The 26,514-nt window shown below is 49.7% G+C and overlaps 2 protein-coding genes across 3 annotated transcripts in view; one reads left to right on the top strand and one right to left on the bottom strand.

The window, feature by feature from the left end:
- Positions 1-625: 625 nt before the first annotated feature.
- Positions 626-24,326, bottom strand: LOC115081009 (histidine-rich glycoprotein-like). Its single transcript, XM_029585515.1, has 3 exons — positions 23,893-24,326; positions 7,464-7,663; positions 626-4,998 (listed from the first exon to the last, which is right to left on the bottom strand). Exon 3 carries the CDS (start codon positions 3,274-3,276, stop codon positions 1,465-1,467), a length of 1,812 nt encoding a protein of 603 aa, XP_029441375.1. The 5' UTR covers positions 3,277-4,998; positions 7,464-7,663; positions 23,893-24,326; the 3' UTR covers positions 626-1,464.
- Positions 24,302-26,514, top strand: part of NFIX (nuclear factor I X) — a 151,334-nt gene continuing 149,121 nt past the window's right edge. Inside the window, exon 1 of one of the 2 annotated variants that reach the window (XM_029585516.1) lies at positions 24,302-24,874. The gene's annotated coding sequence lies outside the window, so the exon portion shown is untranslated. The remainder of the gene's footprint in view (positions 24,875-26,514) is intronic. The other variant, XM_029585518.1, reaches the window with a different exon arrangement.

Genomic DNA, 26,514 nt, shown 5'->3' on the forward strand with positions numbered 1-26,514 from the left:
CCGAACGGCCATCCCCAGTCCTGAGATCCAGGGTTAAAACGGTGCCAAGCTCCCCTAATTCTCCTCCCTCCACAACCCCTTCCAGGCACCCGAGCACACACAGCCTCCCTGAAGCCCTGCCTGCCGGCCTGGTATGCAGATTATCCCTGCATCTGGGAGCCCCAGATAACCGAAATCCCACCCAGAACTGAATCTGAACTCGGAGCTACACTGCCAAGAGAACCCTCCCCCCAGCCTTCCTCCTCCATCCTGTGGCGGGGGTGATCTTTATTTTGGGGACTAGAGACGAAGGCGGAGCAGCTGCTTTCAATACCCTGCAAGGCTGCGGTCTGTGTAAGGTCCCAGCTGCCCAAGCGAGCCAGTTCCTGGACAGACACCGTACATCAGTCCTGGCTTTCTGGTAAAATACCCCTCTGCAACAGCCCTGGGGTACCTAGTACCCTAACCACTGACTCTGCGTGGTAGGAATAGGAACCACGAATCGCAGGGCTAAATTACTGTGCGGTGGGGGGGGGGGGGGGGGGGGGAGCAGGAGGTGACTTGAACTTTCAACAGAAAATCATTAAAAAAAAAAAAGGAAAGTGAAGCCCCAGATAGTTCTGTTTTATATTTGCTGGCTCTGGAGTTTGTTATTCTACTCCCAAACCATTTGGCTGCAAATCAGAGTGCACCATTCAAAGGCTAAAACCACAGGCGCAAGGCAGGCGGGGCCGTAGCAGATTCCAGCCACTGTATCCCAAACCCCACAGCAGCAGCTTCCAGGAGGCTCTTAAACCTTGTGACTGTTTCCATCCAACACCGGTCCCGGCACAGGGCCTGAGAGAACCAAGTACCAGCAATGACTCCTTTCTCCTAAACTCAGTGAATATGGCTGTTAGCTAGGGACCTTTATGAGCAAAGGGTGACAGAGGGAAGGGTGTATCAGTCTATAGAGAGATATTAATCTGTGCGGGTGACACAGGGACGGGTGCATCAGTCTATAGAGAGACATTAATCTGTGCGGGTGACACAGGGACGGGTGCATCAGTCTATAGAGAGGCATTAATCTGTGCGGGTGACACAGGGACGGGTGTATCAATCTATAGAGAGGCATTAATCTGTGCGGGTGACACAGGGACGGGTGCATCAGTCTATAGAGAGGCATTAATCTGTGCGGGTGACACAGGGACGGGTGTATCAGTCTATAGAGAGGCATTAATCTGTGCGGGTGACACAGGGACGGGTGCATCAGTCTATAGAGAGACATTAATCTGTGCGGGTGACACGGGGGCGGGTGTATCAGTCTATAGAGAGACATTAATCTGTGCGGGTGACACGGGGACGGGTGCATCAGTCTATAGAGAGGCATTAATCTGTGCGGGTGACACAGGGACGGGTGCATCAGTCTATAGAGAGACATTAATTAATTTATTTATTTATTTATTTCACATTTTTCTATACCGAGCTTCATGGTTGAATACCATATCAGATCGGTTTACATCGAACGAGGGATAGAAACTTGTAACAAAAAACGGAACAATAAGTTATAATCAGAAAGAGAGCACCCTTTATGAGCAAAGGGTGACAGAGGGAAGGGTGTATCAGTCTATAGAGAGACATTAATCTGTGCGGGTGACACAGGGACGGGTGCATCAGTCTATAGAGAGCCATTAATCTGTGCGGGTGACACAGGGACGGGTGCATCAGTCTATAGAGAGACATTAATCTGTCCGGGTGACACAGGGACGGGTGCATCAGTCTATAGAGAGACATTAATCTGTGCGGGTGACACAGGAATGGGTGTATCATTCTATAGAGAGACATTAATCTGTGCTGGTGATGCAGGGCTGGGTGTATCAGTCTATAGAGAGACATTAATCTGTGCTGGTGATGCAGGGCTGGGTGTATCAGTCTATAGAGAGACATTAATCTGTGTGGGTGATGAGGAGACTGGTGTACCAATCTATGGAGAGACAATATGTGCGGGTGATGCGGGGACGGGTGTATCAGACTATAGAGAGACATTAATCTGTGCTGCTGACATGGAGATGGGTGTATAAATCTATTGAGAGACATTAATCTGTGCTGGTGACATAGGGATGGGTGTATCAGTCTATAGAAAGATATTAACCTATGCAGGTGTCGTAGGGACCAGTGTATCAGTCCATAGAGAGACATTAATCTGTGTGGGTGATGCGGGGATTGGTGTGTCAGTCTATAGAGAGACATTAATCTGTGCTGGTGACATGGGGATGGGTGTAGCAGTCTACAGAGAGACATTAATCTGTGCTGGTGACACAGGGACAGGTATATCAGTCTATAGAGAGACATTAATCTGTATGGATAACACAGGGACGGGTGTATCGGTCTATAGAGAGACATTAATCTGTGCTGGTGACACAGGGATGGGTGTACCAGTCTATAGAGAGACATTAATCTGTGTTGGTGACATGGGGATGGGTGTATCAGTCTATAGGGAGACATTAATCTTTGCTGGTGACACAGGGATGGGTATATCAATCTATAGAGAGACATTAATCTGTGCGGGTGACACAGGAATGGGTGTATCATTCTATAGAGAGACATTAATCTGTGCTGGTGATGCAGGGCTGGGTGTATCAGTCTATAGAGAGACATTAATCTGTGCTGGTGATGCAGGGCTGGGTGTATCAGTCTATAGAGAGACATTAATCTGTGTGGGTGATGAGGAGACTGGTGTACCAATCTATGGAGAGACAATATGTGCGGGTGATGCGGGGACGGGTGTATCAGACTATAGAGAGACATTAATCTGTGCTGCTGACATGGAGATGGGTGTATAAATCTATTGAGAGACATTAATCTGTGCTGGTGACATAGGGATGGGTGTATCAGTCTATAGAAAGATATTAACCTATGCAGGTGTCGTAGGGACCAGTGTATCAGTCCATAGAGAGACATTAATCTGTGTGGGTGATGCGGGGATTGGTGTGTCAGTCTATAGAGAGACATTAATCTGTGCTGGTGACATGGGGATGGGTGTAGCAGTCTACAGAGAGACATTAATCTGTGCTGGTGACACAGGGACAGGTATATCAGTCTATAGAGAGACATTAATCTGTATGGATAACACAGGGACGGGTGTATCGGTCTATAGAGAGACATTAATCTGTGCTGGTGACACAGGGATGGGTGTACCAGTCTATAGAGAGACATTAATCTGTGTTGGTGACATGGGGATGGGTGTATCAGTCTATAGGGAGACATTAATCTTTGCTGGTGACACAAGGATGGGTATATCAATCTATAGAGAGACATTAATCTGTGCTGGTGATACAAGGACAGGTCTATCAGTCTATAGGGAGACAGTCTGTGCTGGTGACACAGTGATCGGTCTATTGAGAGACATTAATCTGTGCTGGTGATGCGGGGATGGGTGTATCAGTCTATAGAGAGACATTAATCTGTGTGGGTGATGTGGAGACTGGTGTACCAATCTATGGAGAGAAAATCTGTGCGGGTGATGCGGGGACAGGTGTATCAGACTAGAGAGAGACATTAATCTGTGCTGGTGACACAGGGATGGGTGTATCAGTCTATAGAGAGACATTAATCTTTGCTGGTGACATGGGGATGGGTGTATCAATCTATAGAGATAATCTGTGCTGCTGACATGGAGATGGGTGTATAAATCTATAGATAGACATTAAACTGTGCAGGTGACATGGGGACCAGTTTATCAGTCTACAGAGAGATATAAATCTGTGCAGGTGATGTGGGGACCGGTGTATCAGTCTTCAGAGAGACATTAATCAGTGCTGGTGACACAGGGATGGGTGTATCAATCTATAGAGAGACATAAATTTGTGCTGGTGACAAGGGGATGGGTGTATCAGTCTATAGAGATAATCTGTGCTGCTGACAAAGAGATGGGTGTATAAATCTATAGATAGACATTAATTTGTGCAGGTGACATGGGGACCAGTTTATCAGTCTACAGAGAGACATTAATCTATGCTGGTGACACAGGGTTGGGAGTATCAGTCTATAGAGAGACATTAATCTGTGCGGGTGATGTGAAGACTGGTGTATCAGTCTATAAAGAGACAATAGCTGTGCAAGTGATATGGAAATGGGTGTATCAGTCTATAGAAAGATATTAACCTGTGCGGGTGATACAGGGACTGGTGTATCAGTCCATAGAGAGACATTAATCTGTGCAGGTGATATGGGAATGGGTGTATCAGTCTATAGAGACAATCTGTGCGGGTGACACAGGGATGAGTGTATCAGTCTACAGAGAGACATTAATCTTTGAGGTGACATAGGGACAGGTGTATCGGTCTATAGAGAGACATTAATCTGGGAAGGTGACATGGGGATGGGTGTATCAGTCTGTAGAGAGAGATTAATCTGTGTAGCAGACTCGGGAGCTGGTGTATCAGTCTATAGAGAGACATTAATCTGTGCGGGTGACAAGGGGATGGGTGTATCGGTCTATAGAGAGACATTAATCTGTACGGGTGACAAGGGGATGGGTGTATCGGTCTATAGAGAGACATTAATCTGTACGGGTGACAAGGGGATGGGTGTATCGGTCTATAGAGAGACATTAATCTGTACGGGTGACAAGGGGATGGGTGTATCACTCTATAGAGAGACATTAATCTATGCGGGTGACAAAGGCATGGGTGTATCAGTCTATAAAGAGACATTAATCTGTGCAGGTGACACAGGGATGTGAATATATGTCTGTAGAGAGACATTAATCTGGAACATTGGCATTGCCTTATGTAAGGAGAATCGTGCTGGTCTAATATTCCTCAAAGCTCAAGGCGCTGTTGTCTCTTTACATGTCAGCAGAGCAGCTCCTGAACTTGCACGGAAGCAGAGGGGTGCTGGTGGTGGGTTTTGGGCAGGATTAAGCGATGACAGGCAGATGCTCCCGTCTCTTGCACTCCTTTTCCCAAGTCCTTTAACTCTGTAGCTCTTCCCTGAACAAGGAACCATCCTGCAGACAGAGGACATTCCTGGCTGCCCCTGTTCAGAAGCGACAAAGGAATAAGGGGGAGCATTAATCGCTCGGACGGGCAGGGGTGCCTATGGCCCTAGGCCTTGGCATTATGAAATTTCTCTCATTCTTCCCTGGCAGGTTTCAACTGCAAAATGAAAAAAAAAAAAAAAAAAAAGCAAACCTGCTCCAAACAAAGGCCCGATTCATGGCGTGCCAGCCAGTGCCATGGTAACCTTGGATTCCACTCGCACTGCCAGTGTGCCAAGGAGATGCCTTAGTTACAGCAAAGGGCACATGCAGACCTGTGCCCCCCACTCTTAACTCCAGCAGCTGGGGGATCTCCCCTCTTAAAGGGCAACAGCCTCCACGCAGATAGCTCGCTCGCCCTCCAATTCTCCCTGCGCTCTCTGCATTTTGCCAGAGTCTCCCCCCGGTATTTTCAGCCTCTGTGCTCTCTGCATTTTGCCAGAGTCCCCCCCCCCCCCCCCCCCCCCGGTATTTTCAGTCCCTGCACTCTCTGCATTTCTCAGGAGTCTCCTCTGGTATTTCCAGCCCCTGCACTCTCTGCATTTCACTGGAGTCTCCTCTGGTATTTTCAGGCCCCGCACTCTCTGCATTTCTCAGGAGTCTCCTCTGGTATTTCCAGCCCCTGCGCTCTCTGCATTTCTCAGGAATCTCCTCTGGTATTTCCAGCCCCTGCGCTCTCTGCATTTCTCAGGAGTCTCCTCTGGTATTTCCAGCCCCTGCGCTCTCTGCATTTCTCGGGAGTCTCCTCTGGTATTTTCAGCCCCCACGCTCTCTGCATTTCTCGGGAATCTCCTCTGGTATTTCCAGCCCCTGCGCTCTCTGCGTTTCTCAGGAGTCTCCTCTGGTATTTTCAGCCCCTGCACTCTCTGCATTTCTCAGGAGTCTCTTCTGGTATTTTCAGCCCCTGCAGTCTCTGCATTTCTCAGGAGTCTCCTCTGGAATTTCCAGGCCCTGTGCTCTCTGTATTACTTAGGAGTCTCCTCTGGAATTTCCAGGCCCTGCGCTCTCTGCATTTCTCAGGTGTCTCCTCTGGTATTTCCAGGCCCTGTGCTCTCTGCATTACTCAGGAGTCTCCTCTGGTATTTCCAGCTTCCGCACTCTCTGCATTTTGCAAGAGTCTCCTCTGGTATTTTCAGTCCCCACGCTCTCTGTATTTTGCAGGAGTCTCCTTTGGTATTTTCAGTCCCCGCGCTCTCTGCATTTCTCAGGAGTCTCCTCTGGTATTTTCAGCCCCTGCGCTCTCTGCATTGTGCTAGAGTCTCCTTTGGTATTTTCAGCCCCTGCGCTCTCTGCATTGTGCTAGAGTCTCCTTTGGTATTTTCAGCCCCTGCACTCTCTGCATTGTGCTAGAATCTCCTCTGGTATTTCAGCCCCTGCGCTCTCTGCATTGTGCTAGAGTCTCCTTTGGTATTTTCAGCCCCTGCACTCTCTGCATTGTGCTAGAGTCTCCTTTGGTATTTTCAGCCCCTGCGCTCTCTGCATTGTGCTAGAGTCTCCTTTGGTATTTTCAGCCCCTGCGCTCTCTGCATTGTGCTAGAATCTCCTTTGGTATTTTCAGCCCCTTATTCTGCTTGGAGCAGTTTCATTTCTTTTGGTCCGTACACTGCAGGATCAGTGCCAGAGAATCTGGCCCCAGTTGGAGTTACAGGCCCCCCTCCCCCCCCCCCCCCCCCCCCCCCCCCCCCGGGCTTTCCTCTAGGCTTCTTCAGGATGTCGAGAACATTTGTCTGAGTGAAGCCGGCTCTGGGACAAAGGGCAGAGGAATGGTCCTGGCCTGCATGGGCCCTACACGTCCAATGGTGACCTCGTAGGGATCTCCACCCCCCCCCCCCTCTCTTCCATCCCCCAGCAGCTGTCCCTTGCAGGTGTGTGTGTGCCCCCGTCTCCCCGTACCCCACAGTCTCACTGCCCCTCTCTCCACCTCATCAGTGCATAAACGGCAGAGCCCTCCCCGTCCCTGGTACACAGACAGCCCCCCCCCCCCCGTTCCTCCCTCCACACCGATTCAGGGGCCCCCTCCATACCTGGGAGCACGTTCCCCCTCCCCCACACACTATTTTATTCTTGCTGAGGCAGGAGCAATGGTTGGGGTTTTTTTTTTGTTTTTTTTTTTTACACCAGAGCAAACACAGATGTTAACTGCAGCTGAGATCCCTCCCAGCCTGTCTTCTCTCCCCCCCCCCCCCCCAACAGCTGGCAGGCCATGTGCCGGGGACAGGCTCTGTAAACAGCAGCCCAGTGAATATTCATGAGCCCCTGACAGAGGAGGGGGGTCAGGGGGAAAGGCTGACAGGTAGAAGGAGTGTCCAGGGCACCCTCCCTGCTGCCCAGGCGGCACACAGGCCCGACCCCACCGTCCCCCTAATTCCAAAGCACCTTTCCGGTTTTATCTCGGGGGTGCAAACATCTCTCCCCCCACACCCGGGAGATGAAGTGACTTGCCCGAGGTCACAAGGAGCCTCACCTTTGGAGGAAGGGGTGGTGGTGGTGGTGGGATCTGAATCCTGAGCTCCTCCAGTTCTCAGCCTGCTTTCCCCCCCCCCCCCTGGAGCACCGGAGCCGCTGGCCTGTGCCCAGCAGGGGGCAGCCTGGCCGTACCGTGTCCAGCGGCTCAGGTCTGAGGAGGGGGTTGCAGCTCTAGGGCAGATGACCTACTCCAGAAGTCTGCAAGTAAATTTGGAAAAAAAAAAAGATAAATTCATGATTTTTTTTCCAGAAAATAAAGCCCTCCCTGGCTCGCTGTGTGTATCTTGGCATGAGGCTGGGTGCATCTGGGAGCCTGAAGCTGGCTAGGAAGAACATTTCATGCAACAAAGACAATTTTTTGGACAAATACAACTCGGGGGGAGCTACCATTGCAGTTATTCAATAGCATCCATTCACGTTCTGGGGAGGTCACCTCAACAAGAGACAGAAACTCCCTGCACCGGCAGGCATTCTGTGAAACAAGGCAAAAACCATGTTACAAAAGTAAAAAAAAACCCAACACAACAGCCCACTCTCATCATCTATGGAGCAAAGCTGCTGTGCCATCGGTGCAGAAAGTGCCAGGACTCACCCAGCAAGAAACCCACCTAAGAAAAGGCAGCCCTGTAAATATTACACTGGGCCCTGGAACCCCAATACACCCCCCCCATGATTAAAAAAAAAAAAAAAAAGGGGGAAAGAGAACAAGCCAGGCCGTGACAAATCCCTACAACAGAAACTCTGTCTCTCCTCTGTCACGCACAAAGCAATTAGACAGCCTCTCACCAGAGACACAAGAAGTCTCCACGAATTACACAGAACCGTGCAGACAAAACCTGCACCGGAGAAAGAGAACCAGGCCTGTGCTGTGCAACGAGATGGACATTCACCACCGCTGACCGGCCGGGAAAATCAGAGACTTCCCACAGAAGGAGCAGCAGGAACAATTTTGCATAATCCTGGGGGAAAGAGGAGAACGGAGAAGGTAGAGCTGCCTAATCTGTGGGATCCTGTAACAGGCCCGAAGTGTGATTTAATGGGGACGAATCGGAGCAGCATTCTGACTCTCTCATACACACTCTCTCCTTCTCCGAATGGGATTCCTCTCTGTATGTATGTCTCTCTCTGACTCTCTCATACACACTCTCTCCTTCTCCGAATGGGATTCCTCTCTGTATGTATGTCTCTCTCTGACTCTCTCATACACACTCTCTCCTTCTCCGAATGGGATTCCTCTCTGTATGTATGTCTCTCTTTGACTCTCTCATGCACACTCTCTCCTTCTCAGAATGGGATTCCTCTCTGTATGTATGTCTCTCTCTGACTCTCTCATACACACTCTCTCCGTCTCAGAATGGGATTCCTCTCTGTATGTATGTCTCTCTCTGACTCTCATGCACACTCTCTCCTTCTCAGAATGGGATTCCTCTCTGTATGTATGTCTCTCTCTGACTCTCTCATACACACTCTCTCCTTCTCAGAATGGGATTCCTCTCTGTATGTATGCCTCTCTCTGATTCTCTCTCACACACACTCTCTCCTTCTCAGAATGGGATTCCTCTCTGTCTGTCTATAAGAGACATCCCTCCCAGCTACTATTAACTTCTATTAAACATTATAAGAGACATCCCTCCCAGCTACTATTAACTTCTATTAAATGCTATAAGAGAAATCCCTCCCAGCTCCTATTAACTTCTATTAAACACTATAAGAGACATCCCTCCCTGCTCCTATTAACTCCTATTAAACACTATAAGAGACGTCCCTCCCAGCTCCTATTAACTTCTATTAAGCACTATAAGAGACATCCCTCCCAGCTACTATTAACTCCTATTGAACAGTATAAGAGACATCCCTCCCAGCTCCTATTTCCTTCCCTGATCTGCTGTTTTGGGCGATGCGCTTGCTGGTGTCTGACTTTTTAAAAATTTTATTATTCCAAGGCTTGGTGGTGAGTTCTGGGGAAGGTTGGGTTGGGTAGGGTGTGGGATCCCAGGGCTTGGTACTGAGTTCCGGGGAAGGTTGGGTTGGGTAGGGTGTGGAATCCCAGGGCTTGGTGCTGAGTTCCGGGGAAGGTTGGGTTGGGTAGGGTGTGGGATCCAAGGGCTTGGTGGTGAGTTCCGGGGAAGGTTGGGTTGGGTAGGATGTGGGATCCCAGGGCTTGGTGCTGAGTTCCGGGGAAGGTTGGGTTGGGTAGGGTGTGGGATCCCAGGGCTTGGTGCTGAGTTCCGGGGAAGGTTGGGTTGGGTAGGGTGTGGGATCCCAGGGCTTGGTGCTGAGTTCCGGGGAAGATTGGGTTGGGTAGGGTGTGGGATCCCAGGGCTTGGTGCTGAGTTCCGGGGAAGGTTGGGTTGGGTAGGATGTGGGATCCCAGGGCTTGGTGCTGAGTTCCGGGGAAGGTTGGGTTGGGTAGGGTGTGGGATCCCAGGGCTTGGTGCTGAGTTCCGGGGAAGGTTGGGTTGGGTAGGGTGTGGAATCCCAGGGCTTGGTGCTGAGTTACGGGGAAGGTTGGGTTGGGTAGGGTAGGGTGTGGGATCCCAGGGCTTGGTGCTGAGTTCCGGGGAAGGTTGGGTTGGGTAGGATGTGGGATCCCAGGGCTTGGTGCTGAGTTCCGGGGAAGGTTGGGTTGGGTAGGGGTGTGGGATCCCAGGGCTTGGTGCTGAGTTCCGGGGAAGGTTGGGTTGGGTAGGGTGTGGGATCCCAGGGCTTGGTGCTGAGTTCCGGGGAAGGTTGGGTTGGGTAGGGTGTGGAATCCCAGGGCTTGGTGCTGAGTTCCGGGGAAGGTTGGATTGGGTAGGGTGTGGGATCCCAGGGCTTGGTGCTGAGTTCCGGGGAAGGTTGGGTTGGGTAGGGTGTGGGATCCCAGGGCTTGGTGCTGAGTTCCGGGGAAGGTTGGGTTGGGTAGGGTGTGGGATCCCAGGGCTTGGTGCTGAGTTCCGGGGAAGGTTGGGTTGGGTAGGGTGTGGGATCCCAGGGCTTGGTGCTGAGTTCCGGGGAAGGTTGGGTTGGGTAGGGTGTGGGATCCCAGGGCTTGGTGCTGAGTTCCGGGGAAGGTTGGGTTGGGTAGGGTGTGGGATCCCAGGGCTTGGTGCTGAGTTCCGGGGAAGGTTGGGTTGGGTAGGGTGTGGAATCCCAGGGCTTGGTGCTGAGTTACGGGGAAGGTTGGGTTGGGTAGGGTGTGGGATCCCAGGGCTTGGTGCTGAGTTCCGGGGAAGGTTGGGTTGGGTAGGGTGTGGGATCCCAGGGCTTGGTGCTGAGTTCCGGGGAAGGTTGGGTTGGGTAGGGTGTGGAATCCCAGGGCTTGGTGCTGAGTTCCGGGGAAGGTTGGGTTGGGTTGGGTAGGGTAGGGTGTGGGATCCCAGGGCTTGGTGCTGAGTTCCGGGGAAGGTTGGGTTGGGTAGGATGTGGGATCCCAGGGCTTGGTGCTGAGTTCCGGGGAAGGTTGGGTTGGGTAGGGTGTGGGATCCCAGGGCTTGGTGCTGAGTTCCGGGGAAGGTTGGGTTGGGTAGGATGTGGGATCCCAGGGCTTGGTGCTGAGTTCCGGGGAAGGTTGGGTTGGGTAGGGTGTGGAATCCCAGGGCTTGGTGCTGAGTTACGGGGAAGGTTGGGTAGGGTAGGGTGTGGGATCCCAGGGCTTGGTACTGAGTTCCGGGGAAGGTTGGGTTGGGTAGGGTGTGGGATCCCAGGGCTTGGTGCTGAGTTCCGGGGAAGGTTGGGTTGGGTAGGGTGTGGGATCTCAGGGCTTGGTGCTGAGTTCCGGGGAAGGTTGGGTTGGGTAGGATGTGGGATCCCAGGGCTTGGTGCTGAGTTCCGGGGAAGGTTGGGTTGGGTAGGGTGTGGGATCCCAGGGCTTGGTGCTGAGTTCCGGGGAAGGTTGGGTTGGGTAGGGTGTGGAATCCCAGGGCTTGGTGCTGAGTTACGGGGAAGGTTGGGTTGGGTAGGGTGTGGGATCCCAGGGCTTGGTGCTGAGTTCCGGGGAAGGTTGGGTTGGGTAGGGTGTGGGATCCCAGGGCTTGGTGCTGAGTTCCGGGGAAGGTTGGGTTGGGTAGGGTGTGGAATCCCAGGGCTTGGTGCTGAGTTCCGGGGAAGGTTGGATTGGGTAGGGTGTGGGATCCCAGGGCTTGGTGCTGAGTTCCGGGGAAGGTTGGGTAGGGTAGGGTGTGGGATCTCAGGGCTTGGTGCTGAGTTCCGGGGAAGGTTGGGTTGGGTAGGGTGTGGGATCCCAGGGCTTGGTGCTGAGTTCCGGGGAAGGTTGGGTTGGGTAGGGTGTGGGATCCCAGGGCTTGGTGCTGAGTTCCGGGGAAGGTTGGGTTGGGTAGGGTGTGGAATCCCAGGGCTTGGTGCTGAGTTACGGGGAAGGTTGGGTTGGGTAGGGTGTGGGATCCCAGGGCTTGGTGCTGAGTTCCGGGGAAGGTTGGGTTGGGTAGGGTGTGGGATCCCAGGGCTTGGTGCTGAGTTCCGGGGAAGGTTGGGTTGGGTAGGGTGTGGAATCCCAGGGCTTGGTGCTGAGTTCCGGGGAAGGTTGGATTGGGTAGGGTGTGGGATCCCAGGGCTTGGTGCTGAGTTCCGGGGAAGGTTGGGTAGGGTAGGGTGTGGAATCCCAGGGCTTGGTGCTGAGTTCCGGGGAAGGTTGGGTTGGGTAGGGTGTGGGATCCCAGGGCTTGGTACTGAGTTCCGGGGAAGGTTGGGTAGGGTGTGGGTTCCCAGTGCTCCCCTGGGCAGGACCGTGGTGCAACCGGCCCGGTGCTTTCAGAGAAGGCTGCGGTGGCCTGCATGGAGAGACCCTGGTTAGAAGCCGAGTGCCAGTCAGCACGGGGAGGTTAAATATTTTTACAGCAGCCTCTTACCGACCTTGGCGGTGCCTTTTGGGAAATATTTCCAGAGACAGAGAAAGGGGGCTCTGGAAGAAGCAAGGCCTGAAATGGAGGGGGTGGCGGAGGCCAGGACTGGGGCAGGAATGGGTCACGTATGGAGGGCAGGTGGAAAGACATGGTTTGTGTGTGTGTGTGTGTGTGTGTGGGGGGATTTAAATCCCATCTACCCGAGGTGGAATCCTCAGCTGGGAAGTCTGGACGGGGGTCGGGTTTGCTTTCCCTCTGCCGTCACCTACGATATTACCGTATTGCACCTATTACACGGCGTGAGGCGCCCTTCACTGCACCCTGCATGCACCGGGAGAGACGTCCCCTCCCTTCACCTGTAAGAGACAACCCCTTCCGGTGCCCGTTAATTCTCACCCTTACCTTCGCGACGTGCACTGCCTGCCTGACGCCTGTAAGGTGGCCGGTGGCTTTCTGGGGGTCCTGCTCAGCCCTCTGGATGGGGTTTTGGGGTGGCAGGCAGCAGGTTACTGACTTATTTGCCAGGAGCTGTTGGGGACAGGTGGTTGTGTAGGCAGCAGGGCAGGAGATTGGTCGCCTAGGGCACCTTAAGCACCCCCTGCATCGGCCCCTGGGTATTTGCTAGGGGGCTCTGACTGCGTATGGAAGCCTCTTGTCTTCCGTCGGGGGCTCTGCTTCAGGCTTGAAGGAGCCTTTTCTTCCACTCGACTGCATGGAGATGGTTTAACCTTCAGTGCGGAGCCGGCCGCATCCTTAACCTTCACTGAAAAGCGGGCGTGAAGGTGGTGGCTTCCGCCTGGCCAACCCCCAGCTATTTATTTATTTTGTTTAAAAAATGTTTCTATCCCGCCTTTACAAACAAAGTTTAGTCAAAACGGTGTACAAAGATATAAATAAAAAAAAATTCTTAAAATTTACAAAAACCGTAATAAAAAAACACAATAAATAAATAAATATCCATAAATTATTAAATTTCAACATTCAAATATAAGATAATCAAAGCAAGTGCCACGTAATTGAAGAGTGGAGGGGGGCAGAACGGTGGAAATGGATGTGAAATTATTGGAGCTGTTGCTGGATCAAATTGTCCTGTCAGGGCTTCATTCATCCTTGCAGGTCTTGGTCAACCTTCCTCTCTTTTTCACCGTCCCTCGATTCCCTCTCAGGAATCCCACCACTCACACCATGAATAGCCACGAATGGCCCAGGAAAATCTTGGCAGCATCCCAAAGTGTGGCTCTTGAGGAAGGAAACTATCTGTGAATCTGACTTTCTGTGTAACTTATCTTCTGCCTTTGAGATGGGAGAGAATTTGTTTTGTGGGTGATCTATGACTCTAGGAGGTTGCGAGGATGGCGTTTGGGGAACTAGGTTGAGAACTAATGTCCTGAAAGGCGGGAGAGGATGACAGAGAGTGGGGGGAGCTGGGACATGGGTGAGGAGGGAGGGCTTCACGCTAGCTTCTCTTGGGGGGGGGTCCCTTACACATAGTCTGCCGTGAAAGGTCAAGGCTTCTGGGCATCCAGCCCAGGGGTTGCTCCGAGCCACCCGGGATTGACAGCCTGGCTGGAGCTCGGGACTGGGTGTGCTGCCTTTACCATGGCAAACCTCAAGAGCTTGCGGTGCAGAAAAGATCCAGGAGGCTGCAATTTCAGGAGGCAGAGGCTCCAGACACCACATAGAAGACACACTCTCTCTCTCTCTCTCTCTCTCCCTCTCCCTCTCTCTCTCCCCCTCTCACTCTCACTCTCTCTCCCTCTCTCTCTCCCTCTCTCTCTCTCTCTCCCTCTCACTCTCTCTCCCCCCCTCACTCTCTCTCCCTCTCTCTCTCTCTTCCTCTCCCTCTCTCCCTCTCCCTCTCTCTCCCTCTCTCTCTCTCCCTCTCCCTCTCCCTCCAATGTTTGCCTTTCTGGCTCTCCAGAGGTCCCCAGCTGCCGGTGGCCCACAGATGGCCTGTAGCACTTGGCTCCAGAGAGAGAGAGAGAGATACCAGGGTGGGGGAGAGGGGAGATGGGCTCAGCTCGTGTCCGAGGGAGGATGCCAGCCCATTTGTGAGTGCGGAAGCCACTTGGGCTCGCTGCAACCGGTGCCCAAGGACGGATCTGCTTGCCACCAGCTGCTGACCCTAGAAGGAGGGAATGGAGGGAGGATGGGTCTGGCTACAGAGTCTGGCCCGGTGGTGCATCCATGGCCCTCTCTCCCCTCTTTCTGCCTTTTGGCTCTCTCTCTCTCCCTCCCTCTCCCCTCTCCCTCTCTCTCTCCCCTCTCTCTCTCTCCCTTCTCTCTCCCTCCCTCTCCCCTCTCCCTCTCTCTCCCCTCTCTCTCTCCCCTCTCTCTCTCTCCCTTCTCTCTCCCCTCCCTCTCCCCTCTCTCTCTCCCCTCTCCCTTTCTCTCTCCCTCCCTCTCCCTCTTCCCTCTCCCTCCCCTCTCCCTCTCTCTCCCCTCTCTCTCTCTCCCTTCTCTCTCCCTCTCTCTCTCTCCCTCTCTCTCTCTCTCCCTCTCTCCTCTCTCTCTCTCCCCTCCCTCCCTCTCTCTCTCTTCCCTCCCTTTCCTGCATTTTTCTCTTTCTGTATTTATTTACAGAAGAGAGGGGCTCTCCTCCTCCTCCTCCCCCGTACCCTGTAGGTAGGTAGCTGCCTGACTCTGTGTGTGTGTGTGTGTTGGAGGGGGGGGGGGGTGCACACTGATATTATTTATACAACATCTCTGCCACATAAGTCCTTCTTAATCTACCGTATCTCTCCATTAGCATCGCCAGCCATTGCATTTCTGTGTTTAAGAAATCAAATCCCTTCCCAGCTTTTAGGCAGCTCCCTCCAAGGCCCATTAGAACGCGGGCCTGTTTCCTTAACTCTTCCCAAAATAAATGAAACTTTTTTTTTTCTTTTCTCTCTCCTGGTTCCCATCATCGGGGTAAGGAGAAGAGGGAGCTGCAGGTCTGCCCCCCCCCCCCGCTCCTGATGCACTCCCCCCCCTCCAGCCCAGAAAAGGGGATGGGGAGGGCTGAGAGCCAGGAAAAAACCCCCCCAATAAATCCGACCCCAGAGCCCCCGGTCTAACTGGGCGCGCAAACTCTTGCCCCTTGCTGCTGTGCGCGCGTCTATCCTTTCCCTTCCATTAGCGGTGAATAAAATCAAAGTCCCTGAAAGCGCCAGAGTGTTCACCCCCCCCCCCCCCCCCAGGCGTTTTGCAGGATTTTTATATTTAAGCTTAAGCGCAAAATTAAGGAAGAAAAAACAAAAAAGAAATGCGAATTTAAAAAACAAAGAAACAAACAAAAAAAAAATCCTACAAACTTCTCTTTCCAATTGGCCTGGCTTTCTGCTGAATTTCTGTGACCCCCCTCCAGGATTTACAAAATACATTTCAACAGCATTCCGGGCCGGGACGATAAAACTTTCCCTCTCCTCTCTTTGCAGCAATTAGTGGTCTGGAAAAGTGCGAAACAGCTTTTAAATATTTTCTCTGAACAGAAATAGAAAAAGGAGGCTGGGAGCGATAGATATAGATATTTTCCCCCTCTGCTTATTTTTTTTAAATTGTCTGCAAAATTGTGAGGAGCGATGGAATAATTAAGCATCAGGTCCGCGGAATGCAGCGCGCTCGGTTCTGAGGAGGCGCTCCAGACTTTACCGCACCGGTGCTGCTGGGTGGCCTTCACCTGCGCTCAGCACAGCAGGAGGGGGGGGGGGGGGGACAGAGAGTTTGAAGATCTCCCCCCCCCCCCACCACCCCGGGAACTGAGCACCCAGTGCCTGCAGAATGAGAAATTCAAAATACCTCTGCAACCATTGCGCGCGCGCGAAATGTCACGGAGCACTTTCCCTTCCAAACAAATTAAAAAGAATAAATAATAATAATAATAATAATAATAAAAAGGCCCTGGTTATCTAAATGTACCCACAGCAAGCATTGCAGACCTCTTCCTACATTTCCTCTCCTAAAGCCCCCCGAGCACCAGCAATGAGCCGGCAGAGGCCACAAAACCTCCCCTTCCACTCGCAGCACATTTAGGCGACGGAAAAAAAAATAAAATCTTGTATTCGTTTACGTTTTGGTCTTCAGCTTTAAACCACTTACGGGGGGGGGGGGGGGGAAAGAAAGCGATGGAAACGGGAAGGTAAAAGAAGACATCGCTATTTGAACGGTTTCTTTTTTTTAATGGCGTTTATTTAAAACAAAAGTGTGTGGAGGAATTAGTGAGAAAACCCTGCGGGGATTACAAAAATGGGAGATTCAATTCTCATTTCAAATTTATTTCCGGTAGATTTTTCTATATAAAAAAAAGAATAAAAAAATGTGCAAAGAAAAAAACCCCAAAGAACTGGCGCAGATTTCTCCTCCTGCAAACTGAAGATCCCACTCACTGCCCAGTGCTGGCGTTTAAATCGCCTAAAAAAAAAAATCTCTCTCTCTCTCTTTTTGTTTCTTTTTTTTTTTGTCACAGTTTTAGCGCTAAGCGTTAAATAACCATTTTAAGCGGATATAATTCTGGGGGGAAACTGCCCTGGCCGGAGAAACCTCTCAGACCTGGGCCGCCCTGCAAAAAAAAAAAAAAAAATATTTCAGCAGCAAACAGCAACGCGACCCCCGTGTGCAGGGGGTCTCCCGGATTTCATTCTCAGGGAAGTTTTTGGGGTTTTTTTTTTCTAAAAGTTAGAATTAAAATAAAACCCGGAGCGGCGAATGGCCGGGGAGGGGGGGGGTGTGCCGATGACCTCCCCTTTCCAATCGGTGGCTTTCTGACCCTGATGAGCGCTCAGACGGAAGAGTTAAACGCCTTCGATTTATTTTTATTCATCAACTTACAAAAAAAAAAAAATTAAAAAAAAGTGGGGGAGACAGAAGAAGAAAACCGGCAGGGAGGGTCCGGTAAGTTTATGTTTTACCTCTTCCATCCCTCGGTTTCATTACGTGTCCTTGGGCAGTTTAATTAGAAACGTAAACAACTTACAGAAAGGTAAACATTATCCAAGGCTTCATTACTGGTTTTAAAAAAACAAAACCAAACAAACAAAAACCAAACAAAACAAAAAAAAAAAAAGCAGCAGCCCTGGGACGTGAAAAGAGGAGAACATTACAAAAAAATAAAATAAAAATAAAAGCCAGCGGGACGGGCAGAGGCAGGTCCGCCTCGGGGGGAGGGGGGGGGGGGCCCCTGCGGAGACAGAAGGGGGGAGGGGCCCCAGCGCGGAAAGCCCGGGGCTCGCCTTCGCTTTCCTGACTTTTGGGGGCCCCTCACGTTCCACCTCCTTTTCCCAGAGACTTTCCCAGGATTTCGGGGCGCTCCCCTCCTCACCCGCAGGCACCCCCGACTCCAGTTCAGAATGAAAAGCCAATGCGCAGCTTTACATTTTATTTTCTTTTATTTTAAGGAAATCACTAGGAGCGCATTGCGGCTTAGAAATAAATTTGTAGAGATATTAAAAAGAGACAAAAGGAGGGAAGCGTTCCCGCTGGCTTAGGGTAAATAAGAGGCTTTGCACAGATGCCCTGACCCGCAGTGAGTGTGTGCCAGAGAGTGTGTGTGAGAGAGAGAGTGTGTGTGTGTGCCAGAGAGAGAGTGTGAGTGAGAGAGAGAGAGTGTGAGTGAGAGAGAGAGAGAGAGTGTGTATGTGTGTGCGAGAGAGTGTGTGTGTGTGTGTGCCAGAGAGAGAGAGTGTGAGTGAGAGAGAGTGTGTATGTGTGTGCGAGAGAGTGTGTGTGTGTGTGTGCCAGAGAGAGAGAGTGTGAGTGAGAGAGAGTATGTATGTGTGTGTGTGTCAGAGAGAGTGTGTGTGTGTGCCAGAGTGTGAGTGAGAGAGAGAGTGTGTGTATGTGCCAGAGAGAGTGTGAGTGAGAGAGAGTGTGTGAGTGTGTGAGAGAGAGTGTGTGTGAGAGAGAAAGAGAGTGTGTATGTGTGTGCAAGAGAGAGAGAGTGTGAGAGAGAGAGTGTGTGTGTGTGTGCCAGTGAGAGTGAGAGAGAGTGTGTGTGTGCCAGAGAGATAGTGTGTGTGTGTGTGTGCCAGAGACAGTGTGAGTGAGAGAGAGAGTGTGTGTATGTGCCAGAGAGAGTGTGAGTGAGTGTGAGTGTGTGAGAGAGAGTGTGTGTGTGAGAGAGAAAGAGAGTGTGTATGTGTGTGCAAGAGAGAGAGTGTGAGAGAGTGTGTGTACCAGTGAGAGTGAGAGAGAGTGTGTGTGTGTGCCAGAGAGAGTATGAGTGTGTGTGTGTGTCAGAGAGAGTGTGTGTGAGAGACAGAGAGTGTGAGTGAGGGAGAGAGAGAGTGTGTGTGTGTGAGAGAGAGAGAGAGAGAGAGTGTGTGTGAGTGTGTGTGAGAGAGAGAGAGAGAGAGAGTGTGTGTGAGTTTGTGTGACAGAGAGAGTGTGTGTGTCTATGTGTGTATGTATCAGAGAGAGTGTGTGTGCCAAAATGTACAGCCTGTGTGTGTATCTATCTATATCTGTACCTATCTATCTATATAGTTTGACCAAGTTATGCCCGGTTTTAGGGGCGTTCAATGGTCCATGCAGGGAAAAATTATTTTTGAAGTTTCTTTTCTTTTCTGTTTTTGTACCTGGGGAGGGAGAGCCTGAGCCTCCACCCTCGCTCACTTCTGTTTATGGCTTTACTTCACACAATCCTCTGAATCCAGGGCTGAGACCACAGCTTGCCCAGAGTGATGGCTTTCCAGAGAAAAAAATCCTTCCCCAATAGCAACAACAAAAAGAAAAAACAACCAAGAATGAAAATGTCTTTCTGAAGCATTTCTGTATCTTATCCAATGTTTCTGACAGAGCCGGACCATTGGGTTCAAGAAATGCTGCTCCGGTCCAGGCCGCTGCTGCTTTACCACCCACTATCTGCTTCTATTGGAAGGGGCTGGTTGTAGTGCCCCGTGCCCCCTCCCCCCCCCCCACACACACACACACTGCCCCAGCACAAGACAGGTACAGCACAGGCAGCAGCAGCGCAAGCTTCACATACACACACACACACACACTCACACACACACACACACACACACAGTGCCCCAGCACAGGCAGCAGCAGCGCAAGCTTCCCTCACACTCACCCACACACAGACACTGCCCCAGCACAGGACAGGTACAGTACAGGCAGCAGCAGCGCAAGCTTCCCTCACACTCACACTCACCCACACACAGACACTGCCCCAGCACAGGACAGGTACAGTACAGGCAGCAGCAGCGCAAGCTTCCCTCACACTCACACTCACCCACACACAGACACTGCCCCAGCACAGGACAGGTACAGTACAGGCAGCAGCAGCGCAAGCTTCCCTCACACTCACACTCACCCACACACAGACACTGCCCCAGGACAGGTACAGTACAGGCAGCAGCAGCGCAAGCTTCCCTCACACTCACACTCACCCACACACAGACACTGCCCCAGCACAGGACAGGTACAGTACAGGCAGCAGCAGCGCAAGCTTCCCTCACACACACACACTCACAGCTCCAACACAGACAGCAGCAGCAGTGCAAGCTTTCCTCACACTCACCCACACACAGACACTGCCCCAGCACAGGACAGGTACAGTACAGGCAGCAGCAGCGCAAGATTCGCACACACTCACACACACAGTGCCCCAGCACAGGCAGCAGCAGCGCAAGCTTCCCTCACACTCACCCACACACAGACACTGCCCCAGCACAGGACAGGTACAGTACAGGCAGCAGCAGCGCAAGCTTCCCTCACACACACACACACACACACACACACACACACACACATACAGTGCCCCAGCACAGGCAGCAGCAGCGCAAGCTTCACACACACACATACCCTACACACACACACCCACACGCGCACACACACACACACACACAGTGTTCAGGATAAGGTATAGCACAAGCAGTGACTGTGCAAGCTTCACACATACACGTATTGCCCTGACACAGAACAGGTACAACATGGGCAATGGAAGTGCCAGCTTCACACACAGGTATACACATTTCACCACCACAGGACAGGTACAACACAGACAGCAGTTACACAAACTACACTCACACGCACACACACACACACACACAGCCCCATTGCAGGATGCATACAACAAAGACAGCAGCAGTGCAAGCTACATACACACATGCATATACTATCGCATGGTGGGACAGGTACAAAACAGACAGCAACAGTGCATGCATCACACACACATGCACTGACACTCACATGCACACACATACACTGTCCTATCACAGGACAGGTACAGCACAGGCAGCAACCGTGAAAGCTTCACACACATACACACATACTCTGCTCCATCACAGGACAGGTACAGCACAAGCAACAGCTCTCTCTCTCTCTCAAACACACACACACACACACACACACACACACACACACACACTCTCTCTCTCTCTCTCTCTTACTGCCCCACCATAGAACAGGTACAGAACTGGCTGCCGTGGACATCCCCACCATCTACCCCGAGAAGTCAGAGCTCTCAGTTGTAGCCAGAAGTTTGCCAGAGTGCACAAAAAAATATTTAATACACACCCAGGGGGACAGAACCCCCCACCACACACACACTTTCATATTATCTCTGAAAAAATCTGGACTTTCATTGTCAGATCCTCAAAAATTTTGCTTTGTTTTTTTAAAAAAGGGATTCTGTCACTTTTCTGCAGAGGGGGGCCGTGTTCTTCTGGTGTGATGTTATGTCTGGAAATAACTTGATTTAATTTAATAGTGCTCTTTCACCTAAGGCATGATGAAGTGCCAAAAAAACCCAAACCCCCCCCCCCCAGCAAGAGAGGGAGGGGGGGGGGCGTTTACCCCAGACTCGCTGCTCCCCTTCCCCCAAACCTCTGAATAAACAGCTTTGGATTTTGTGGGTATATAGGAATTAATTAAAACATAATAATAATAATAATGGACTGCATAGAAAGAACCAGGCAAACCCATAGCATCCCCCCCCAATCTAAATCCACTGGTTGTTAACATGTATAGGACATTCTGCTCAGGATTTCTCTCTCCCTCCCTCTGCCTTCCTATTTTCCCCCAACTTCTCTTTATTTTAGGTATTTCCCTCACCTGCCTTTTCTTTTCTCTTTAGTGATTTTTTTTCTATAATCTTTTCTCCTTGTCTCTTTCCCTTTCCCCCCCCCCTATTTACTTTTTTACTTTTCCTTTTTATTTGTCTCTTTTTTTTCTCTTTAGTGATTATCTTTTCTTTATTTGTTCTCCTTGTCTACCTTTCCCCTCTTTATTTTCTGCATTTCCTTTGTACTTGTCTCTTGTTTTCTTTTTAGTGATTTTTTTCTATATTTTTTCTCCTTGTCTCTTTCCCTTTTTTCCCCATTTACTTTTTACTTTTCCTTTTTACTTGTCTCTTTTTTCTCTTTAGTGTTTCTTTTCTTTATTTGTTCTCATTGTCTACCTTTCCTCCCCTTTATTTTCTGCGTTTTCTTTTTAGTGATTTTTTTCTTTATTTTTTTCTTCTTGTCTCTTTAACTTTCTTCCCCTCTTTACTTTTTGGTTTTCCTTTGTACTTGTCTCTTGTTTTCTTTTTAGTGATTTTTTTCTATATTTTTTCTCCTTGTCTCTTTACCTGTCTTCCCCTCTTTACTTTTTGGTTTTCCTTTGTACTTGTCTCTTTTTTCTCTTTAGTGATTTTTCTCTTTTTTTTTCTCGTCTTTTTACCTTTTTTCCACTATTTACTTTTTGCTTTTCCTTTTTACTTGTCTCTTGTTTTCTCTTTAGTGATTTTTCTCTTTTCTTTATTTTTTCTGGTTGTCCCTTTTCCTTTCTTCCCCTTTTTACTTTTTGCTTTTGCTTTTTCCTTGTCTCCTTTTTTCTCTTTAGTGATTATTTTTTCTTTATTTGTTCTCCTTAACTCTACTATTCTCATCTTTACTTTTTGTTTTTCCTTTTTACTTGTCTCTTTTTTATCACTTTAGTGATTTTTATTTTTTTCTTTATTTTTCTCTTTCCCTTTCTTCCCCTTTTTACTTTTTGCTTTTCCTTTTTGATTGTCTCTTTTTTTCTCTTTAGTGATTATGTTTTCTTTATTTGTTCTCCATAACTCTACCTTTCCCCTCTTTACTTTTTGGTTTTCCTTTTTACTTGTCTCGTTTTCTTTTTAGTGATTCATTCTTTTCTTTATTTTTCTCCTTGTCTCTTTACCTTTCTTCCCCTTTTTACTTTTTCCTTGTCTCTTTTTGTTTTCTCTTTAATGAATTCATTTTTCCTTTATTTTTTCTCGTCGCTTTACTTTCTTCCCCTTTTTACTTTTTGTTTTCCTTTTCACATGTCTCTTTTTTCTTATCACTTTAGTGATTTTTATCTTTTCTTTATTTTTCTGTCTCTTTCCCTTTCTTCCCTTCTTTACTTTTTGTTTTTATTTTTTTACTTGTTTCTATTTGTTTTCTCTTTAGTAATTTTTTTCTTTTATTTTTCTCCTTGTCTCTTTACATTTCTTCCCTTCTTCTTGTTTTGCTTTTCCTTTTTGCTTGTCTTTGTTTTCTCTTTAGTGAGTTTTTCTTTTCTTTTCCCTTCTTGTCTCTTTGCCTTTCTTCTCTTTTTGCTTTTCCTTTTTATTTGTGTCTTTTTGTTTTCTCTTTAGTGAGTTTTTCTTCTCTTTTTCCTCCTTGTTTTTTTTTACCTTTCTTCCCTTCTTCTCTTTTTGCTTTTCCTTGTTACCTGCCTATTTGTTTTCTCTTTAGTGAGTTTTTCTTTTCCCTCCATCTCTTTGCCTTTCTTCCTTTCTTCCCTTCTTTTCTTTTCCTTTTTACTTGTGTCTTTTTGTTTTCTCTTTAGTGAGTTTTTTCTTTTCCTCCTTGTCTCTTTGCCTTTCTTTCCTGTCTACTTTTGGCTTTTCCTTCCTAAACTGATAAGAACAGATCCTGAAATTGATCTTAGCCAAAAGGTGGAGAATTTATTGTGCTTTTTCTTTAATTGTCTTCTTTTTCTGTTCTCTCTGCTCATTCTTTTCTTCTTCCCTTTGTCCTTAGTAACTGTTTACTTTTCTTTTTCTTCTTTGTGTCTCACCTTTTCTCCTTACTTTTATTGGCTCGTTTAACTTTTTTCTCGATAGTCTGTTTTTTTTTTCCTTTAAAGTTTCTTTCTGTTTTCCTCTCTATCTCTTTTTTTCTACTCTTCACCCGCTTTCTTTCTTTTTTTTTCACTCCCCCCTCCTCTTCTTTTATCCATTGCCTTTCTCCTCTCTGGCCCCTCCTTTCTTCTCACTTCCCTCTCACCGGTATCGTCTTGCAAGACCCCAGAAATACAAGAAAAATGTTCAAGAAAGCGAAGAAACAAATAATAAGTAGGAAGTGTGCGGAGGAAGCACCGCTCAGTCCCATGGACTTCCTAAGAAGCGGGAAAACAGCCTCCCCCCCCACCCCGAGATTCGCCGCGGAACTGGGGGGGGGGAGGTGAATCCTGCGCCGGGAATTAAAGTATTTTAGTCCCCGCAAACCCCCCCCCCCCCCCCACCCGACGCATCGATCAGTTCCCAAGGAAAAAAAAAAAAGTTTCCCTTTCGTTTTTCTTCGGGCTCATTTCTTGCCCATCAGCTCTCCCTCTCACCTCTGCATTTGCCCTCCTCCCCCCCCCCCTCTCCCCAGTCTCCCCCATACACACCTCCAGCACCCCGAGCCTCGGCAGACAGAGGGCCCTGCTCTTCCCCACAGCCGCGGCAACTCCTACAGACCCTCCTTACTCTCGCCTCTCCTCTCTCCTCTCTCCCAGCAAAAGAAAACAAAAAAAAGGGAAAAAAAAGCGCCCGAGTCAGTACAGTGCGAGGCTCTTATTAATAATTCTCTCACGGGCTCGGCTCAGCCTGGGAGCTTCCCTCAACCCCCCCATTAAAAAAAAAAATGCCTCTGCCTGGCCAAGATCTCCCTGTGCCACCCAATGTCTCCGGGCAGGCAGAGGGGGCACGAATAGAAAAAAAAACCCAGCAGAGGAGGAAGGGAGGGAGAGGGGAGAGGGGAGCGCAGACCTTCCCCGGGGCAGCAGGGAGCGAGGGAAGCCAAACTTCCAGCGCCCAGAGGTTCCCTCCTCCCCCTCCACACTTCTCCTGCCACCCTCCCCGGATCCCCGCTGCCAGCTGCCAAAGAGAGGAGGAGGGGAGGGGGGTGTGTCGGGAGGGCTCCCGCAGAAGGAGAGAGGATGGCAGAGCTCCAGAAAGCCGAGGCCCATTTCCCTTGCAACTTGGAGCAGGCGAGAGAGTGAGAAGGGGATCCGGGAGGAGAGGAAAGCGCCGGAGATCTCCTCCTCCCCACCAGCGCCATTGCTGCCTCGCACGTTGTTTTTTTTTTTTTTTGTATTTTTTTTGGGGGGGGGGCCCGGAGGAGGGGGCAGACTGCGCCCCTGCACATCTTCTCCCTCTCCCTCTCTCTGCCCCTGCCAGGCTGAAATGGTTTTCCAGCTTCCGCTAGAAGAGATCTAAAGACCCGGGCTGGGGTGGCTTCTTTTTCTTTTCTTTTTTTTTTAATTTTTGGGGAGTGCGCTGGGGGGAGAAGCAAAGGTTTTGTGAGTTGCTTTTTAGAGAGAGAGAGAGAGAGAGAGAGAGGAGAACATGGGAGCCTGATCTTTGGCAGATTTCCCTGCGCCACGAACGGTACGTGCTGTGTAAATCAATATATTTCCTCCTTTCTTGTGCGTATTTTCTCTTTTCCAAAGCAGTAAACAAGGCTTCTTTTGTGCACTTTAGGACTTTAAAAAGAGAGAGAGAGAGGGCGAGGGAAAGCAGAAAAAAAAATAATAAGGGAGTGGGGGGGGAGATCCTGCCAGAGACTTCGCAGCCCGAGTGTTCCCGACCTGCGGCTCCTGCAGGCGCGGGTGCGGGGGTTTCCCTCCTAACCCGAGTTGCATTGAGCGGGGGAGAGGGAGCCCCAGAGGCAGCAAACAGAGCCCCGAGCTGTGCCCAGTGTTGGAAAAACACAGCCGGGCTGATTGTGTTGCAAGCATTGTGCAACCTCTCTCTCCCTCTCTCTCTGGGTTATATATTTAGGCGGATATTTCTGCAGGCTCCGCTGCTCCTCGGTGATCGCTTCCCCTGTCCCAAAGAGACCGGGCGTAGAATAAGTGTAGAATAAGTGTCTATATTGTATCCGCACACAGACACACGAGCGCTGTGCGGTAGACGGATACGCGCTCTTCCGTATGTAAGAGTTTCCCTGCTCCCGGGGATGGTAGAGTTGCTCCTTCAGGTGGGACCTCTAACCGGGTGCCCCCCCCCCCCCCCGGGCTCAGGTGAGATCCGGGATTTTACTGAAAGGGGAGGGGGGGGGGACTTCTGCCTGTAGGGTCAGAGGCTGCAAAAAACAAACAAACAAACACACAAAAAAGGTCCATTTCCATAGAAATCATGCAGAGTGAAAGTGATTCTCTGCATTAGTTCTCGGTAGATTCAGGCTGCCCTCCTGTCCTGGCTTTATTATAACTGGAAAGAAACAAAACCTCGATTTCTGAAGTAGGCTGAAAGCCACCGGTTTTAAGGTGGCCTTTCTGCATCGCTTTCATTATCTTCCCTTCCTGGACCCCGGCAGGAATTCCAATAATACTCGAATAAATATTAACGGGGGAGGCTTCCTGGCTCCCCCCACCCACCCCGGGATGCTGAAGGTCCTCACTGCTGCACAGGCCCGAGATCTCTCTCCTTCCCTCTTCAGCGACCAGAAATCAAACAAAAAAAAAAACCCCCAAAAAATTAAATCCTGCAGATCAGGAAGACCTCGAAATTTATTTCCCCCCAAAAAGAAAAAAAAAAAAGCAGCAGATGGCTACTTTATGGGAGGTATTTTCCCAAGGAGTTACACGTGTAAATATAGCATACCATGGGCCCGATTTTTTAAACGCATTTGCATGCTTAAAATTGAGTTGCGCACCCGTAAATGCACCTTACCTGTGTAAGAACACCTTATGTGCATAGACGGCTTGTAAAACATTGCTCTGATTACTATGTTACCTTTGCACGTGCAACTCCATTTAAAATTCACCTGTATGGTAGCAATTTTCAAAAGCCATTTACCTGCAGCAAGGGCTCCTAAGGTGGGCACCTAAGGTGGCAATTTTCAAAAGCCTGCTGACAGGGGTAAAGTGCATTTATGCATGCGGATCCCCGTTTGAAGCTTGTAAATTCTTGAGATTTTTTTTTCTTCTCCTTTGCTTGTGGTAGAAGGATTATTATTATTTTTTTTTTTTTTTGCTTGCATGATATTTTTCCTAAAATAAATAGATGATTTCTAATATATATAT

The sequence above is a fragment of the Rhinatrema bivittatum genome, chromosome 19 (assembly GCF_901001135.1).
Source record: "Rhinatrema bivittatum chromosome 19, aRhiBiv1.1, whole genome shotgun sequence".
In the NCBI taxonomy this organism is placed as follows: domain Eukaryota; kingdom Metazoa; phylum Chordata; class Amphibia; order Gymnophiona; family Rhinatrematidae; genus Rhinatrema; species Rhinatrema bivittatum.

What these genes read in the sequence shown, in the direction of transcription:
- LOC115081009 (XM_029585515.1), bottom strand. Translation starts at nt 3,276, where the DNA reads ATGTCTCTCTATAGATTGATATACCCATCCTTGTGTCACCAGCAAAGA.